The following is a 21,146-nucleotide window of genomic DNA, read 5'->3' as shown; positions in this document are numbered from 1 at the left end:
TTTTCTTCGGAAAAAGTCTTCCATGGAAAATCGTTGACTGGAAAATAGTTTCTTTTCTCTATTATTTTCTGGTGTTTGGATACTTATTTACAAAAACACCCAAGCTCGTCGTAATGACTGAGCCCATGTTACTGTGATTAACTTATTCCTCTTAGCATCCTTGTCGGCTCTTCTGCTATCATCATCTTCATCTATTTTCCCACATTTACATCTGTTGAAGAAACCAAAACCAAACCACGCATAGACATACTGATCATCACCACCAACCTTCACCCAAATATAGACAACTTGAACAGTCCTTTGGATCTAGATTAGTTAATTTCCCGAGATTTGAGTTTGTCAAAATTTTTTTGCCTTAGCATATATCTGTGTGTGAGAGAGACAAATAGAGGACAACGAAGAGGGTGCATGCGTAGGAGGAGGAGGAGGAAGCATGGCGATGTGATCGTTTGACTTCGATGTTTCCATTTCTTTAAGATAGGGAAAATAACTTCAGTTTCTTTTTTGCGGAAGTTATTTTACGCCATCGAGCGTAAAATCTTTTTTAAAAGAAAATATTTTCCTATGTTATAATTAAACCAAACACTTGAAAATTAGGAAAACATTTTCCAGAAAATGTTTTCAGTCCTAACAAACAAACCCTTAAAATAACACATTTTCATAGAGATTGACACTAAAATTGATACTATTTTTCTTTTTATCCTTTTCTTTTGAAATAACTCTTTTTTAACGACAAAAATTTTATTATTTTGATTTGAAATTATGCACGGGCCAGAATTCTAGTATGAGACAATTGAAAGCGTTAATTGTAGAGGGCCCTAAAATCTAGGAGTTTTGGTGCAATCACAAATCATATTTAGTGTATAGCTACTTTTTAATACTACATATATCCTTTTTTTCCTTTTTTTTTGGCCACGGACTTAATTAATTTTCAGTTACAGCCCAAGTCGATAGTACCTGTTTTTGGGACGTCCAGCATCAAAAGTTACTGAATGGAAAGATAATCTAATTTCATTAAGTGATTTATTATATAATAAAGAAATAAAAGATCTTGAAATTTCCTTAAAAAAATACTATTGAGATTCAGAAGAACTTTGTCGTCGGCCCGGGGCCGGGGGTCATTGAATACTTGTCCCCATTGGAAATCTGAAATAGTTCAGGGTCATTGAATAGTTGTCCACATTGGAAATCTGAGATAGGATTGACTACCGAATTCTAAGGAACCGGAGTTAGCGTCAAAGATTTTTGAAGCATTAATCAGGGATGGAAACAATTCCTAATTTTCCAAGATATAGATGGCAATTATGTAACGACCGAAAATTTTTCCAAGAGACTTGACCACGAGATTCCTTGAAATTAATGACAGAAAAACCACTTCATTTGATATGGTGAAGATGATGAACTCGGACAGAGGTTTTTTAATATTTTAGGGTTTTTTCCGTTGAAAAATTGTGATTTTGGTTAAAGAGTTTTTATTTTTCTTGGTTTTGGTTATATTGGTTAAAGAGATTAAATTTCTTTGTCCGGTTAATCGATTAATTAACTTAATATAGTCTGAGTTGAGTTGTTTGAGGGTTTGGTTTATTAAGGGACACTTGGCGAGATTTTAAGGAGTGGGACAGGATGTGGTACAGAAGATCTGTTGCGATTAAATAGTTGTCCACATTGGAAATCTGAGATAGGATTGACTACCGAATTCTAAGGAACCGGAGTTAGGGTAAAAGATTTTTGAAGCATTAATCAGGGATGGAAACAATTCCTAATTTTCCAAGATATAGATGGCAATTATGTAACGACCGAAAATTTTTCCAAGAGACTTGACCACGAGATTCCTTGAAATTAATGACAGAAAAACCACTTCATTTGATATGGTGAAGATGATGAACTCGGACAGAGGTTTTTTAATATTTTAGGGTTTTTTCCGTTGAAAAATTGTGATTTTGGTTAAAGAGTTTTTATTTTTCTTGGTTTTGGTTATATTGGTTAAAGAGATTAAATTTCTTTGTCCGGTTAATCGATTAATTAACTTAATATGGTCTGAGTTGAGTTGTTTGAAGGTTTGGTTTATTAAGGGACACTTGGCGAGATTTTAAGGAGTGGGACAGGATGTGGTACAGAAGATCCGTTGCGATTGAATAGTTGTCCACATTGGAAATCTGAGATAGGATTGACTACCGAATTCTAAGGAACCGGAGTTAGGGTCAAAGATTTTTGAAGCATTAATCAGGGATGGAAACAATTCCTAATTTTCCAAGATATAGATGGCAATTATGTAACGATCGAAAATTTTTCCAAGAGACTTGACCACGAGATTCCTTGAAATTAATGACAGAAAAACCACTTCATTTGATATGGTGAAGATGATGAACTCGGACAGAGGTTTTTTAATATTTTAGGGCTTTTTCCGTTGAAAAATTGTGATTTTGGTTAAAGAGTTTTTATTTTTCTTGGTTTTGGTTATATTGGTTAAAGAGATTAAATTTCTTTGTCCGGTTAATCGATTAATTAACTTAATATGGTCTGAGTTGAGTTGTTTGAGGGTTTGGTTTATTAAGGGACACTTGGCGAGATTTTAAGGAGTGGGACAGGATGTGGTACAGAAGATCCGTTGCGATTGAATAGTTGTCCACATTGGAAATCTGAGATAGGATTGACTACCGAATTCTAAGGAACCGGAGTTAGGGTCAAAGGTTTTTGAAGCATTAATCAGGGATGGAAACAATTCCTAATTTTCCAAGATATAGATGGCAATTATGTAATGACCGAAAATTTTTCCAAGAGACTTGACCACGAGATTCCTTGAAATTAATGACAGAAAAACCACTTCATTTGATATGGTGAAGATGATGAACTCGGACAGAGGTTTTTTAATATTTTAGGGTTTTTCCGTTGAAAAATTGTGATTTTGGTTAAAGAGTTTTTATTTTTCTTGGTTTTGGTTATATTGGTTAAAGAGATTAAATTTCTTTGTCCGGTTAATCGATTAATTAACTTAATATGGTCTGAGTTGAGTTGTTTGAGGGTTTGGTTTATTAAGGGACACTTGGCGAGATTTTAAGGAGTGAGACAGGATGTGGTACAGAAGATCCGTTGCGATTGAATAGTTGTCCACATTGGAAATCTGAGATAGGATTGACTACCGAATTCTAAGGAACAGGAGTTAGGGTCAAAGATTTTTGAAGCATTAATCAGGGATGGAAACAATTCCTAATTTTCCAAGATATAGATGGCAATTATGTAACGACCGAAAATTTTTCCAAGAGACTTGACCACGAGATTCCTTGAAATTAATGACAGAAAAACCACTTCATTTGATATCAAAGAACCAGGAACTAGTGACTGACCAATTTATTAGATCTGTCTGACGGGTGCCTGTGCACTCGTCAAAATATATTTAAGGTGTCATGTTTTTTGAAATGTAAAATTAATTAGAAAAAATAAATAAATACAAAGAAAGATATATAGATATAAGGGAGAGAGTAATAATTGTTAATATATATATATATATATATATATATACATAGTAAGTTAGGTAAATGTTAGGCGCATCAATGAATGCCCATAGGTACCCGCTAGAAAATCCATTTATTTATTCAATATAGCGCATCACTCGGTAATGTAAATTTTGACAAACTTATGAGATTAAGATTAAAAAGGGACAAATAAGGAAAGAAAAGAAAGGAGCTCCAGAATCTAACAATCTACTTACTTATTTGACAAAGATATGATATCAAACTGGAAAATTCACCCTTAGCAAAGCCCACATCAACTAATCTCAAGTCTCCAACAATGTTTTATACTCTCCTAAAATTAAATGATATTGTCACAGTTACAATTTTAACGCCACAACAAAAATGATGTAATTTTCCCTTCCAAGTTAATTTGTCATAATGTACGATTTAACTCAAGAAGGGCAATTTTGAGCTCTGGCATATAATACCAGCCCTCTTGAAATCCTTTTGTATTCAGTTAAATTCTGCAGGAGGAACTCAATAAATTCTAAGTAGCAAAAATTTAAAAGCTTGTTGTATGAAAATGTGTTGACCTTACCCCATTCAGAATAATCTCATCATCTTTTTTTCCTTGGTAATATTAAATTTAAAAATACACGCTATTTTTTCTAGCATGTTTGTCTATTCCTTTGAATTGACAAGAATGCAATAATAAAAAAATATAACTATATTCTTAAAAAAAGAAGAAGAAGAAGCCATTCCTTAAGTGCCATGATAAAGGTTAATGCTTTAAGATTTTGCTGGCGCACAAATCTTGCACCGAGAGAGAGAGAGAGAAGGAAGGAGATATTGGGGTTGAAGCTAGTGACACTCGAATGCTCAAGTCAATAAACTGTTCCTTTTAGAAAGAGGAAGCAGTTGACAGCATAACATAGAGAGTTTGCTTTATGTGCTTATGTTGTTGGTACTCGAGGTTAATTCCTATTAAGTGATAAGAATATATTAGTGAAAAAATTGCATTTAAAAAAATATTTAAAAAGGAAGAAACTGAAGAAACTAAAAGGAAAATTGGAGCCAAACCTAGGACCACCTATGACCTAACCTTTTAGTAATAGTATACTAATAGATATTATGAGTTTATCTTGACAATTTTGCTCTTATTAGGTGGCCCCTTTTGCTATGTATCATGATATTAATGGCTGCCATGTTGTTTATATATCATCATGCCAGAATTATCTTAAAAGCAGCTGCATCTAGAAGGAGTTGCATGAGAGGAAAAACCAACCATATTTTTTTTTGTCAAACCAACCATATGAAGAATAGAATTTTTTTGCCTTGCGGGGTAGAAAATAGATGTGAGAAAGGAAGGGTGAGGTCCAAGGCAATGAATTTCTTGGAGCAATTAATGAATGATGCTACAAGAAAATAAACCCAAGGCATGGAATTCTTGGTACGAAGTAAAGATGATGGTTGCATGGCTGAGGTTTTGGAAGCGACAGTTTGAAGACTAGTTACCAAACAACAGTCACCTTGGAAACAATAATTGACTCGTGTGATTTTGATTCTTAATCTAGCAAACTTCTTTATTAAAGCTAATTCTACTTGTTTAGAAAATAACCATTGAAATTTTACTTTAACCCAAAAAAAAAAAATTGATATTTTACAAATTTCTAAAAGACCGTTTATGAAAAATATAAGGACATAATAGGAGTTGCCGATACTAAAATTAAAGGGAATTCATATGCCTTACTTTATAGGTGAACAATTGGGGGCTCATTTGGTGAAACAATAATGTTGTCATCTCCATGTTTGCTCACATAAATTTTCTTTTCCATTATGCAGCTGATTCTTGGGATAAAATTCCTAATACTAAGGAGAATTGGAGGATGCTGGTGGAGTGGGGGATCCCTACCAAAATTTTAATATAGCATGTAGAGGTCCAGGAATGTACTGTAGAGAGGAGTGTAATAATGATGATAAGAGGATTTGCGTGTAACCTGATTTTTCTGATATTAATAAAATTTACCATTTTTGTAAAAAAAAAAAAAAAAGAAGGTTGGTGAAGGTTCCTTTTTTTTCTTTTCCTTTTTATTTTTGGCCTGCAATTGCTTCGTTTATGGCCTATTCACAAAGGCATTGAATGATGTAATCATGTTTAGAGAGAATCTGGTGCTAGAAGCAGAATAGTTAAAGTTTGGATAGTTATGTTTAGGTGATTTGAGATTTTGGATGATCAGTAGCCTGCTTTTCTCTTTTCAGCTCTCTTGTTTGGCAATAGATATAATTGGAAAAAAAATATATCAAAAAATGAAAAGCATACAACAAGGGAAAAACTAACTGGGATGCTAGCACTACTATTGATATTATTATTACCTTTGGTTTGCATTCCGTACCACTAAAATCTGATTGAAATATGACTGGATATCATCATACTTGTATTCATTGAATCAAGAACTTTATAGTGAGGTTTTTCCTGTAAGATCAGTTGCCATTTGGTGGAATGGTCATCATATATTGAAGGGATAATTTCAGAAACCTCCCCTGAGGTTTTTGGCAATTTCACTGAGCTCCCCTAAGATTTGAAAAATTACACATATTTCCCTTATAATTTAAAATGACAATTTTACCCTTAAATATTTTAATAAAATTCTCTTCTTTGGTATGCTTACACTTAGAATGAGTTTTAAAAATAATTTTTCATTCTTTTTCCTTCTTATTCCTTTTTTTGAAATTTTTCACCAATAAAACTGTAGAACTGCCACTATTGCCTCTAGATTTCTATTATAACCAAATGTCGAACTTGTAATTTTTTTGACGAGTTAATTTTTTATGTAGTCCAATGTTTTTGCTGATCTTTGTTTTGTATTTTTTTGGTACTAAAATTAACAATAAATCAAAAAGAAATGGTCCAAAAGCACTACTAAATTATGATAATCTCACTATTCCAAAAATTTATAAACTCTAAATGAATTATTTCAACATTTTCTTTTCTATCTTATAAATCTAAATCCATAATAAAATACCATAAAAATATCATATCATAGTAATAAAATTATTGTTATAGTTGTTTATCAAATAGTAGATATGGATATGAAAATTTTGGCACCTTTTCCTTGTAATTATACTAAATAATCTTATAATTATATAGAAAAATAAATTAAAACTCATTCCACAAGAGCATTTTTGGGTATTCATTTAAAAAATTGTCCAAGTCAATATTATTTTAAGATTTTGTCACTAAAATTATCAAATCAAGGGAGGTAAGTGTAATTTTTCAGACCTTAGAAGAACTCAATGAAATTGTCAGAAACCTCAGGGTAGATTTCTGAAATTATACCTATATTGAATCATCTTAGTACCTATAAACTCGCGAACAAGTTAAAGGTTCAACAGGTGCATTACTACTAATATAAATGTATCAGTTTGTAACTTGTGGCCGCATCCATTTCGTAGCCGACCATCTCCCCTGCCAATAAATACTTCACACCCTCTATGTATGCTATTGGGGTCTGATTCTCCACCAAGTCCCTACAAGAACCAAAGAGAAGAAAAAAATTTGAGGACGATAAAAGCCACTAGAACTCGTGCCATCATTAGTTTCATCTAAAATGTATTGGAGAAATTTACTAGAAGGCTGAAGGAAACTATAGCCATCTTAAGAGCTGTATAAATTTTATAGGGCCCTTAAGCCAGTACTGGATATTTTTCCAGTAGTGGATTAATCCTATCGATTTTAAAAAGGAATTTTTAAAAACTGCTAAACGGTGTTATCAAACGGCATGTGCAAGTGAATTTTATCCCGCTCAAACTCGTGAATTTTATCCCGCCTAAACTCTAAAATACGCCAATCAAATCAAACCAAAATTCTCATCAAACTTTTCCTCTGCCTTCAACTCCCCTTTATTGAATCCCATTCCAAACACACCAGCAGCTTTAGATAGTAGAGATAACGATTTTGTCGGAGTAGATAGAAATAAATACTAAAATCATCATAAAAACAATACCATTGTAAGAGTTTGAGAAACCGTAGGTTTTGCTGTCGAAATATATAGGACAAGCAACCCTTTCATGCTAACGAGGGTTTAATTTATAAGAAAGTACCAAGAGCAGGAAAGTCTCCTTACCAGTTAGTCCATAGAAGATTCTACATAATCTAATCTATTTACGACATGAAGCAAAGGCAATTGCAGGGAAGAGAAATCATGATTGAGTGCAAATCGTTGAACAGTTAATATTCAAGTGAAGGGTGGACATCCTCCATTGCTGGGGGCAACAACTAAAAAGATAAGAAACTTGTGTATGTGACTCATGACTGTAGTTGTTTTTCAAAAAAATGTAATTTAAAAAATTGTTGGATCTTTTACATGCCAAAATAAAGGGTAGAAAGTGTTACTCTATTTTGAAATTGTTCACTATCCCAAACCATTATAACTTCATCATAGGGCAAACAATAGACTATTATTGGTGGCTAAACAGTACATGTGTGCACAATAATTATGTGTATTGGTAGGCCTGTCAACGGTCTGGGTCTAGACCCGGACCCGGACCGGACCTGCGAAATTATTGCGGGTACGGGTAGGGATTTTATTCCGTTACTCGAACCCGGATCTGGATCCGTTTTGTCAAACAAAAAAAAGGGTCGGATACGGAATATAGTATTCCAACCCGTATTAGACCCGGATCCAGATATAAATGGATTAATAATTTAAAAAATATATATTTGTCAAAATAATTTGATTAGGGTAATGTATTTGAGTAAAGTCAATTTGATTTCTTTTCTTATTTGGTTTTTTTTGTGTATTAGTTAGAAATTAGTTTACAAATATATTTTTTCTCATTTTTATTAGAAATTATAAGTTCCGATAAATTTTTTTGGGTAGACCTGACCCGCACCCGAGACCCGTCGGATCCCGATCCGGAACATAGAGTTGAAGATCCGTCGGGTAAACGGGTCGGGTCCGGATCCGGAATAATGAATTTCGGCCCAAACCCGGCCCGTTGACAAGCCTATGTATTGGGGCGAAAGAAGTAATTTAGAAGAGGGAACAATAGAAGATTATCAAATAATTAGAGTTGTTGCAAAACAGCAAGAACTTGTAATGTGTATATACAAAATAACAATGTGTAAATACTAAATAACCAAGGTAAGCCATAATAAAGAATATGTACAGTGTAAAAATTGAATAACCATTTGTGAGTTTGCAAAAAAAACTTGTACAGTGTGTACAAAATAAATAATAATGTGTACAAATAAAGTAACAATGTATAAAAATTAAATAACCAAGGGTCGATCATAATGATCAATGTGTATATAGTAAATAACAAGGTGTACAAATAAAATAATAATTTGTAAAAACTAAATAACTAAGGGTAAACCATAAGACACAAATGAGTGGTATCATTAGCACTTGGAATTTTAACCATTAATGTAAAGGGAATTAAACATAAGATAAATATTTAAACGTGCTAGGTAAGTTTTTGAATTCATGCTAGTCTAGTAATAAAATATACAACTAGTTTGGTGGCGTCACAATTACCGGTAGAGTAGAATATAATGAGATAGTATGTATTTAGACTGTTAACATGTAAGATTTATGGGTTTATATGTTAAAAAGGTTGAAATGGGGAATAACTTATACAAAAAACTGATTAATTGGAAGAAAATTTTACATGTACATATTCTATGTATCATTATTATTAGGGTTAAAAACAAAAAAGCCCCCTGTGATAAGCCTAATACACAGAAAAGCCCCCCATGATTTCAAAATATACAACACGACTCCTCATGTTTTGAACTAAATTGTAAAGGTAACGGAATCCGTTAAATTTAACGGAAATGGTCAAAATGACCAAAATACCCTTATATAATTAAACAAAAGACAGCTCAAAAAAATCATTTGTTTTATTTCTAAGTAGAGAGAATTGAGAGTTAAGGGGTAGAATAGGTATATTTGATAAAAATTAGGTATAAAAAATTTTTTTTAGGTTCCAATAAGTCATTTCCGTTAAGTTTAACGGATTCCGTCACCTTTACAATTTAGTTTAAAGCATGAGGTGTCGTGTTGTATATTTTAAAACCATAAGGGGCTTTTCTGTGTATTAGGCTTACTACAGGGGGCTTTTTTATTTTTAACCCTTATTATTATTAGGAAAATACTTTGTATTGACTACTCTACAAATTATTAGTGTCTATAATTTTGTATTCACTAATTGGGCAAGGTTTTATGTAAAAACATATGCAGGATGGCATGTAGGAAAGGAAGTGTATCCAAAAGGTGGTAAACAAAGAGAAGACATTGAAGCAGGCAAAGTTGCAAAATCAACCTGTGGCAAAGTTGAAAATATGAGGGACTTCTTGTTGTTCAGTGGATATGTTCCATTAACCATCTTTTGTCTGAAATTTCATAATAATATTCTTATTAGCGTATCGCACTAGTACTACACATTGTACGACATATTTATATATGACTTTCTATCTAAATTATTCCTATCACAATGGTTTGATAACTATTTCGTAGAACATCAAACTAAGATTGTTGTAGAATGATTGAACTATATGTAATATAAATCATGCAAAATGTAATCAATTTGAAACATATTGTAAGTCCTAGTGGTATGGAGTAAGTTTAAAACAGTAAGCAATGAATTTGGAACGTGTTCTGACTACTGTTGGTTAGTTTTGTGATGTTGGTCAATATGTGCGGGAATTGTATTCAGTTGATTGTAAGTTATATCTATTTGATTCTAATCTCAACAACAAGTTTAAGTGGTCTCCAAACGTTATACATCATATACACAGGCATTGTTTTGTAATTCAACAAATTGGAGTCGCTGTTAATATAGATTCACAAGTTGTTGAATATATTGTAATCACATTTCAATTGAATTACACAAACAAATTAATACTAGTCAACTATGAATAATTCATACACTAGTTTGAAGAACAGAAATAAGACAAGTATTTTAGTCCCAATAACTTCTAATCCAATTCAAATGAAATTAATTGAATTATGCAAAAAAAATTAATATTGATCAACTACGGATAATTCATGGATTATATGGAGAATAAAAAGATGATAAGTATTTCAATCTTAATAAGTTCCAATTTAGTTCAAATAAAATGGGTTACACTCTTTGAATCTATGTGCAGTCATGGAACTAAAATTGATAAATTAAATACATAAATATATTGGATATAGTTAGTGATGACTCTTCATTAGAAGTTAGAGGAGAATGGAAAGGTCTGCACACCAATTCAAGTGTCATAATGTTTGGGATGTTCTAAGAGTTGTGTCTAATGTAAACTAGTACAACTTTTGAGGAAGTGTCTAGTCATTTGAATTGTGCCTATTCATTTAAAAGGTGCCTATTCAGGAAGAAGTATGTTTCCAAAAGATATGACATTTCTTTTGGGGTGTCTAAACGTTATAAATAAGGATGTTCAAATATTAGGAAAACTCACTTTTACTTCTAGTTTTACTATTCTCTACTTCTTTCAAAACAATTTTCTCTTAACCATTCTTAGGAGAATTTGTTTATACTATTGTGTGGAAATTATGGTTGACTTTGTTATTCCTAGAGGAAATTGCCGCAAACCTGGTAGTAGAATAATGGGGCCAAATTTCGTTAAGGAAAGTGAATCTTCACGTCAAAACCATTTTCTGTTGTTATAGTTATTACTATTTTCCAACAATCTTAAGGAAATTTCCAACATGGAGGGTACCAGTTCTGGTAATGTTCTAAACAAATTTTCAAATCTAATATGATCAAGTTGGATCTTTTTGATGGCACCAATTTCACCCACTGGAAAGACAAGTTGCTGTTTCTTCTCATGGAATTGGGTGTTGCATATCTGTTGGTTGATAATCTGTCAAAGATTCCTGAACCATCTGATGGCGAGTTCGATGAGATCACGGCAAGCCACAAGAAACATGAGGAAGATGAAATTCGCTGTAGTGGCTTCATCTTAAACGGTTTGTCTGACTGTCTATATGATCTGTTTTGTTCTCTTCAATCACTGCAAGAAATTTTTGGAGAACAAATACATATCTGGAAAATAAGATACTAACAGATTTTTAATTATGAAGTTCTTTGAGTTTCAAATGTTGGACAACAAGTCTGTGATGAATAAAGTGGATGAATTACTTCTGTTAGTGTCTAGACTAAAGGATTTAAGTATTGAAGTGTCAGATCAACTTCAAGTGGGTGCTGTGATTGCAAAATTACCATTTTTCTTGGAATGACTATAGGAAGAAACTGTTGACACTCCTGAAAATTTCACCATAGACCAACTTACAAAACATATCTGAATTGAATGTGAGAGTAAGTTTGCTTTGGAATATGGTACTAAGGTGAATAATATTGAGTCTAGTACTAATAAAAAATCTGGGAAGGTGGAAACAAGTCCAACAATAAGAGAAGACATGGAGATATGTTTTCTGGAAATTCTGAGAACAATAAGAAAGACAAGTCATGTTTTTTCTATGGAAAGAAAGGGCATTTTAAGAAAGAATATATGGATTCTACAAGAAATTGGAAACAGAGGCAAATGCTGGACAAAAGAAGGCAAATGTTATTGAAGATTCTCTTCCCAACAGTGCTGAAGTTGTTGCTTTGGTTGGTGGACTTTTCATCAATGTGGTAACTGAATGCAACTTGACAAATTGCCAATCTAATGATTGGTGGTATGATTCGAGTGCTACTGTTTATGTATGCAATGATAAGAATTTATTCAAAAATTATGTTATTGCCCCAAATGAGATTGTCTTAATTGGAAATCATAACACATCTGATATGCTTGGAAAAGGGATGGTTGAATTGGAGTTTACTTCTGGCAAAACGTTGGTTCTAACCAATGTTTATCATGTTCCTAACATAAGGAAGAATCTGGTTTCCATAAGTGTGCTATGCCACAAGGGATTGAAGGCTGTCATAGAGGCAGAAAAAGTAATTTTATCCAAAAATAATGTATTTGTTAGCCAAGAATATTCATGTAATGGCATGTTCAGACTAAGTATCAATAAAGTTATTATTTATGTTTATTTGATTGAGTCTTCTATTAATTTATGGCATGCTCGTTTGTCACATGTTAATTTTAGATCAATCAAGTTCATGTCAAAACATGGATTAATATCTTGTACAAATGACAACCTTGAAAAATGCGAAACATATCTACAAGCAAAGATGATAAAGAAACCTTTTCCAACGAATGAAAGAACTTCTAAATTACTTGAAATTATACATTCTGATATATGTAAATTGAATGGTCATTTAACAAGGGGTAGAACTAGATATTTCATAACTTTTATAGATGATCATTCTAGATTTACACATGTTTATTTGATGAGAACAAAAGATCAAGCATTTGATATGTTTAAATTGTTTAAGGCCTTAGTTGAAAATCAATTGGAAAAGAAATTAAAATCCTATAAAGTGATCAAGGAGGCGAAAAATGAAGTTTCTAGTTTTTGTGAAGAAGATTATTTGATCCATCAAACAAGTGCACCATACACTCCTCAACAAGACGGTTTAGCTGAAAGAAAAATAAGACATTGGTTGATATGGTAAATGCTATACTTATGCATGTTAGATTACTATTTAACCTTTGGGGAGAGGCTTTATTAACTGCTTGTCATGTACATAATTGAATACTTTCAAAGAAGACAAAGGTTTCACCATATGAATATGGAAATGAAGAAAACCCAAATTAAATTATTTGAGAGTATGGGGTTGTATAGCCTATTATAAGGTTCTTGATTCTAAGAGAACAAAATTAGAACTAAGAGCCTTAAAGAGTGTTTTTGTGGGATATGTTGAAAATTCTAAAACATATAGACTATTAGATTTAGACTCAAATACAATAGTAGAGCCTAGAGATGTTGAGTTTTAGAAACAAGCTTTCTAAGTGGTTCAACTTCTAAACCAGATTCTATATTACCACAAAACATGACTATGGATCCTAATTCTTCTACAAATGATAATAAAATGAAAATACTTGAAACTCCTAGTGAACCTAGGAGGAGTAAGAGAGCATGAAAAGAGAAGAATTTGGATTCAAATTATATTTAATCAATCTTTAGTCTTCTTAGTTGAAGGTAGTAGGAATGAGGTATTCAATAAAATACCTATACTTTTACATTTAAAAGAGGATCCTAAAATTTATAAAGAAGCATTAGGTTCAAGGGACTCAACTTTTTGGAAAGAAGCAATTAATGACGAGATGGATTCTCTTATATCAAATGGTACATGGGTGTTATGTGAATTATCTCCTGGTTGTAAACCTATAAGATGTAAGTGGATATTTAAAAGAAAACGTAATACTGATGGTTCATTACTAACGTTCAAAGCAAGACTTGTAGCAAAAGATTTTAAACAAAAGGAAGGAATTGATTATTTTGACACGTATGCTCTTGTTTCAAGAATTACTTCTATAAAAGTGTTGTTTGCTCTAGCATCCACATATGATTTATACATTCATCAAATGGATGCTAAAACAGCATTCTTAAATGGAGATCTAGATAAGGAAATGTATATGAAGTAACACGAAGGGTTTGTACTTCCTGAAAATGAAAAGAAAGTTTGTAAATTAGTTAAATCCTTGTATGGTTTAAAGCAAGTGCCAAAACAGTGGCATGAGAAATTTGATAAAGTAATTTTATCTAATAGCTTTAGACATAATAAAGCATATAAATGTATTTATTCTAAATTTATCAAAAACTATGGTGTAATAATATGTCTATATGTGGATGATATGTTAATCATGGGGACCAACATGCAAGGAGTAAATGAAACTAAGAGGTATTTAGTAGATACCATCTTAGGAATCAAAATTAAAAAACATAGTGGGGGTTATGCTCTATGTCAATCTCATTACATTGACAAGATTCTATCCAAATTTAATCATTTGGGTATAAAAGAAGCTAATACCCCATTTGATGTTTCTAATAAGCTAGTGAAAAATTCGGGAAGATCTATTAGTCAATTAGACTATGCTAGTGCAATTGGTAGCTTGATGTATGTTATGCATTTTACTAGACTTGATACTGCATTCACTATTTGCAAACTTTCTAAATTTATTCATAATCCTAGTACTGACTATTGGAGAGCCATTGGACGAGTACTAGATTACCTTAAAAAGACAAAGTCTTTTGGATTATATTGTAACAAGTTTTCTTCGGTATTTGAAGGTTACTGTGATGCTAGTTGGATATCTAGTATAACTGATAATAAATTGACATTTACTTGGATTTTTAAAATAAGCGGAGGAGCTATCTCGTGGATTTCTAAGAAACAGACGTGTATTACTCATTCGACTATGAAGTCTGAATTTGTTGCATTACCAGTAGCAAGTAAAGAGGCAGAATGACTAAGAAATTTATTGCTAGATATAGAGTTGTGGACATAACCAATGTCAGCCATCTCTTTGCACTGCAATAGTGAAACAACTATGCCTAGGGCATTTAGCAAGATTTATAATGGTAAATCTAGACATATTGCTTTAAGACATGCATATGTAAGATAATTAATTTCTAATGGAATTATAATAGTTATCTATGTAAAATCTGATAATAATCTTGCTGATTCTTTAACTAAAGGACTCTCAAAAGTATGATCAAAAGCACTACTAGTGCTATGGGTCTAAGACCATTCTAAAATTGTCAGCAATGATGGTAACCTAACCTTTCTTATTACTAAGCAATTCTAAAGGTTTAATAGGTAATAACAAATTATTGTTTGACAGTTAGCAAGTACTGGATGAGTTCTTAAGAGAATGGGAGGTTGAATAATAATTATTATTCTTAATGAAATACATATGTTTCGGTAGAAGAACAAGGAAGTATAATCAAATATTTCAAAGTAGACTTCACCTGTATGAACTCAAGAGGTGGTGCCATTTCTATCAAAAGTTTGGACTAAAACTTTTGCAAGAGTTCATGAATCAGGAAGTAGCACAAGACCATAATATGGTTCTAAATCTCACGATGAACGTTTTACGAGAAATAAGTAAGACTTATGTGTATTTTTTTCCGATCTTGTTACAAAGGAATTGTGGTTTAAAATTTATAATTACCATCAATTTCAACAAGGTTTTGAAATAATTATACTAATAATAGGTTTAAGTCGAAAGACACCTATTTTATGCATAAATCTTAAAAATAATTTGATTTTGATTCATCACTAACTAAATGGGAGATTGTTGGATACAGTTAGTGATGACTCTTTATTGGAAGTTAAAGGAGAATGGAAAGGTTTGCACACCGATTCAAGTGTCATGATGTTTGGGATGTTCTAAGAGTTGTGTCTAACGTAAACTAGTACAACTTTTGAGAAAGTGTCTAGTCATTTGAATCGTGCCTATTCAGGAAGAAGTGTGTTTCCAAAAGATATGACATTTCTTTTGGGGTGTCTGAACGTTATAAATAAGGATGTTCAGATATTAAGAAAACTCACTTTTACTTCTAGTTTTACTATTCTTCTACTTTTTTTAAAACAATATTCTCTAAACCGTTCTTGGGAGAATTTCTTCATACTACTCTGTGAAAATTTTGGTTGGCTTTATTATTCTTAAAGGGAATTGCCACAAACCTGATAGTAGAATAGTGGGGACAATTTTCCTTAAGAAAAGTGAATCTTCACATCAAAACCATTTTCTGTTGTTGTAGTTATTACTATTTCCTAACAAAATATCATTCTCTTCATGCTCCACATGGGAATTGTCATTGAAGGCAAATATCTTTGGATGGAATTATACATTGGTACAGTCACAACATGATATTCTATACTGAAGGCTAGATGAAGTGGATAAGGCATCAATGATACAGGCTTTGATCCATCTGTATACTTGAAAGAGATTGCTCGTCATGAAAGCTAACATCTTCAATGGATCTAACTTGTGGGTTTTTCCAGTATTTGGTCGCTTGTGTTCAGTTGAATACTACTTTCTAGCATTTCAGATATGAAAGTGTAGATTGGCATGGTCACAAAAGAGTATTCTGTACTGAAGACTAGCTGAGGCATCACTAGTAAATACTAGCTGAGGCATCCAAATGCATGACCTGTACAAGCTAGTCTTAATAAGTTCCAATGCAATTCAAACAAAATTGGTTACATTCTTCGAATATAGATATGCAATTATAAAACTAACATTGATAAATTAAATACATAAATATTGTTCTCTTCATACTTTGCATGGAGATTATCATGGAAGGCAAACATCTTCGTTGATGGAATTGTACATTATTGGCAGTCATTCTGTAGTACTTTTTCACTCTAGGATTGCCTTGATAAGTTTTTTGGGAATTTCATTTCTAGTCAATAGTACACAGATACACAGGTCAATTTTTCTGTGATCTAATGTGACAGGAGCAAAAATGTCTAGCAAATGAAATGGGCAAAAAAGAAAAACAACCTACAGCCACTTTCCAATTTATTCTAATATTCAAAGCCACTAAAGTCTTATCAAGGCAAGACTCCCAATTTGAAGAAATCATAAGCACGGCTGCACTCTCAAGCTGTTTCATCTTCCCTCACAAAACCATATATTGACAAAGAAAACCAAGCATCAAGCAAATCCTCTATCTTTAAGCCAAAAAGGGAAAAAAAAAGAGAGGGAACAACAGAAAAAAATAGTAACAAAAAACCAGCCCTAATATGAAGGTTGAATATTCGATTTCTAACATGTTGTGCTCTCTCTCCTGCTCGATCATTTTGTATATTTCTTGGTTTTTAATCATTTGCCAATTTCGATTCAGCAACTCAAAAGGCAGAAGCATCATTTTTCAGCTTGATGAAATACTTAACATTCACTGTTCTTTCCTTGATAAATAGGATGCTTTATCCGTTAATCTTCATGTTTTTTTTTTATAACGTCGCATGAGTTTCTATTATCAAGGCACCAAAATTCCTGCCCAATGGACATAGTAGTCTATACAGACAATATATATGGGCATTAATGTCAGTTCACCGATTTTTTTTTATGGAATTCTAAAATCTGATGTCACTAGAGGGTAAACTGTATATATTCTGAGTTTAGGGGGTAAAGTGTTACTTACCCCAAGTTCAGGGGGGTAAAGTGTAATTAGCCCTCGATTTGTGCTTCTTTTTTCAAAAACAATTTCCAAGCCATTCTTGCCTAAAGAACTAAGATATATGCTTAAACTTTCCACTTAAAATTAAAAATACCACATGCTAATGCTTTTAAAAGCTTTTCTGACAATCCAAATTCTTACCAAAAAAAAAGTTTATGAAACTAAAACATTTCCCATTGTAGCTAAATTAAAATATTGGGTGGGCGGCCTACGGCTTTCCTCAAGTATCAAACATGGTGATTAGGCTTTCCATATATCGTGTAAGAGCGAGTATCCATCTCGCCAAAATTTTCCATATATCGTGTAAGAGTGAGTATCCATCTAGCCAAAATTTATTGAGAGGGAGAAGAAAGAAAGATGGGAGGAGGAGCTGGCCAAGGTGGAGGCGCTGCTTATTGTTCATCCACCATAACAAAGTCATCAACAGCCGTTACAACCACCAATATCGAGTCGCTTAATTCAGTCTCGGTCATTTCCAGTCAAGAACCCTTCAATAATAATAATAGTCCATCAACAAGGATAATTTGTGTGCACCATGAAAAATGGGTTCTCCAGTTGATGTTATAAGTGGAACAGCATATGGTGCAGTTGCAGCAGCAGGAAAGTGTTGTTCTGGCTGTGTTTTTGGGCCTGCACCATCAAGATTGGAAGTTGAAAAGGCCATGACTGATCTACTGAGGTATACAACGCCTGTTTCGCGTTAAAAGTCTAGAGAATTCTTGTTTATTGTTGATAACATGATTATAACTTGATGCATGGATATCTTTGTTCTATATGGTCATTTTTAGACCGTGCAAAATCATAAATTACACCTCTTTGACCTTGCTTTACAGTGCAGATTATTTTTTCTCGTGAAATAAAAGATGAGGATTATTTAAATATAAATATATATATATATATATATATATATATATATATGAGGCTAGGGGTTTGGTTTGCATCTGTGTTGTCGACCTGCTGTCTTCAAATTTATATTTGAGGTGCTTGAATCAAACAATTATTCGATTTACTGAGTCCTTGAAACCAAACAAAAAGGAATTTATTATGGTTCTTTGATAACTTAGGTAATAGAAATTCTCTCTATCAGCCCTGGCATTATACATTGCTGCAATCTGGTAGAATTAACTGGACTACCTTTTTCTTCAGCATTTGATGGTTTATGCATGTTAACACTAAAGAGCATAAGCAATACGTTTGTATCTATCGGTCAATGAGTTTTACCTCCAGATAAATTGGATCATGTGGTTAGTCTTTAGAGGCATCTACTGACTTCTAAATTCTAATTGATCATATGCTTTTGTTTTGCTCAGGTTTCTGCATGGCGACGCTAAATCTAACTTCCATTGGCTTCAACCAATAGTTTATCCTAGCAACTCAAGGATGCTGCAATCCCCTGGATATGGAAGAATCCAAGATTCTTTTAGTATGCTCCAAAGAGAGCCATCAGTTCAGGTGAAACAATGCACATGTAGTTGTTGTCTGTGCCCTTGTCTAAAATCTCATTCTGCTGATGACTTGGTCATTTCTGCCCTTTTTGTTGTTCTTCTACTCAGAAAATTGATGTATGGTTCTAGATCGTATTTACTGTCAAAAGATATCAGCTGATAATTTGAAAGTTTCCAAAGTCATTTCCACACTAATTGTTCTTTCAGTTATGTCTCTAAAAGGTGCCTACTTAAATTGCAGAACATGGTGGTCTCAATCTCCTGCGACAATGCTGTTTGGGACGCCATCTTGAACAACAGGGCAGTTCAGGATATCCGAGGCTCAATCTCTGCAGATTATACGGAACAAATTATTTGACAAAATTTTCAAAACATATACGTTTATTCCCCTGCCTCCTATGTTAAATCACACAGAGTCATTTACCTTAGCAATATTTCATCCTACTAGGAATCTTTTAGATAATTTAAACAATTCTAGGACGAAGTTTTATAATTCATATTTGTTCATTGCTTAAAACAAAACTTTACAGACCTTTTTTGAACTTCTTGTATTTCCTGAAAGAACAGAGACATGTTAGCTGATGTTTGCATGCACTTGTGGCTTTACAATGACAAACGTGCTGCTAATTTCGTGAATTTTTTTTTTTTTTATTGATGATTGTGTTTGAACCTCATTTTCTAGATAGAACTTTCCTGCATTTCTGATTATAAGATCCAATTATCAATTCTCTAGTAAGATTGTCAAGGAACAAAAATGAAGAAACACGAAAGGTTCAACTGACTCTTCTTTTAGGCAGTTACCATGTCAAACGAAAGTAACAATATGAAGCTTACAGCTTAGCAAACAAAAGACAGACCATGTTTTCTTGTTCTGCTCTTATGTAGATTGACGTTTATAGCTTAATTTAATGGCATATATACTGTAGCAGTTTTTTTGCATCATATTCATACATATCTATTATGTGCCTTGAATATTTTCAACAATGTTTATCGATGCATGTGTAGAACAAAAGACGCAGGCATGTAGTGAAGAAGCAGACATAGCAAACCTCATCTTGCAGTGGATTCTGGGATTTAGCAAATCAAAGATTATGGATGTGATTGAGAAAATTGGATTGATGATGGCTGAGTTATTTATACCTGGTGACAAGGAAAAACCAACCTCAGAACTCGCAGATCTTGTGGAAGAAAAGATGAGATCTTCATTACTTCTTTCAGTTGTTATTCTTCTGATTGTGGTTGTCACGACAAACAATGGCACCTGATGAAGGCCTTCATCTTTGGACGAATGCATAAACCGGGAGTATGGACAGTGGTGGCTCTACCATTGAGCCATATAAATTGGCTTCAACGGCTAAATGTAGGAATGGTTGAATAGTGTACATGCAACAACATATAGACGTCAGTTTTTCGGTTAAGATTAATCTTAGATATAGTCTTTAGTCATTTTAGTTTCCCATCTGATTTCTTTTGGTCATTTCTTTCTTGTAGGTTATGTGGATCTTCATTATTGTTTGGGGGCAAAAGACCTCGATGATCCATTGGTCCTCAAAAAGCTTTTCATTTGGTGCACTTTTAGTCCTCCAACTACTAAGTGTGTACATTTGGTTCTCCAACTAATAAATATGTATACTTTTAATCCTTTCGTCCGATTCTCCAGTTGAAGTAGACAGGAAACATATCACATACTACTCACGGCACAAATTAAGGGGGTGATTTTGTCAGCACTGCATAGAGACCAACAAAACCCTAAAAATGATAAAACTTAAACCCTGAGCTTCCACCTTCTCCCTGTCTATCAAATGTTCAGAAAAGCAAAGCAAAGAAAGTAACGATTAAAATGAAATTCAGACTTGCAAATCTATCGTGACGCGGATGGGAACCCAACTCAAAGATGCCCTTCAAAGCAGAGCTAAGACACTGATGTATTTATTTCAGAAAATGATGGTGAAAAAAGAGAGAGAGAGAAAGTAAAGGCTCAGCCTTTTGAGTGTAAGCAAGTCTAATATCCATTCTCTGGAATAACCTGTCGATCATGCTCACTTCTAAACAAAGAAAGAATAGATGTAACGTAAATGCAGCAAAAGAAACTTTTCTTGTGTTCATAATTCAACCACAATGCTGCCTTTGTGGAGAAGTAAAACTAAGTACTTTCTAGCCAG

General features: G+C 33.0%; 1 protein-coding gene across 1 annotated transcript; it reads left to right on the top strand.

Annotated features, from left to right (window-relative positions):
- The first annotated feature begins 17,848 nt into the window (after positions 1-17,848).
- LOC140038055 (uncharacterized) lies at positions 17,849-20,634 on the top strand. Its single transcript, XM_072083235.1, has 4 exons — positions 17,849-18,218; positions 18,850-18,991; positions 19,226-20,385; positions 20,476-20,634. The coding sequence occupies exons 1-3, from the start codon at positions 18,082-18,084 to the stop codon at positions 19,340-19,342; spliced, it is 396 nt and encodes a 131-aa protein (XP_071939336.1). The 5' UTR covers positions 17,849-18,081; the 3' UTR covers positions 19,343-20,385; positions 20,476-20,634.
- Positions 20,635-21,146: the final 512 nt, after the last annotated feature.

This window comes from Coffea arabica, chromosome 3c (assembly GCF_036785885.1).
Source record: "Coffea arabica cultivar ET-39 chromosome 3c, Coffea Arabica ET-39 HiFi, whole genome shotgun sequence".
NCBI classification, from domain to species: Eukaryota; Viridiplantae; Streptophyta; class Magnoliopsida; order Gentianales; family Rubiaceae; genus Coffea; species Coffea arabica.
Note: the sequence above shows the minus strand (reverse complement) of the source record. Positions and strands in the feature narration are given on the sequence as shown.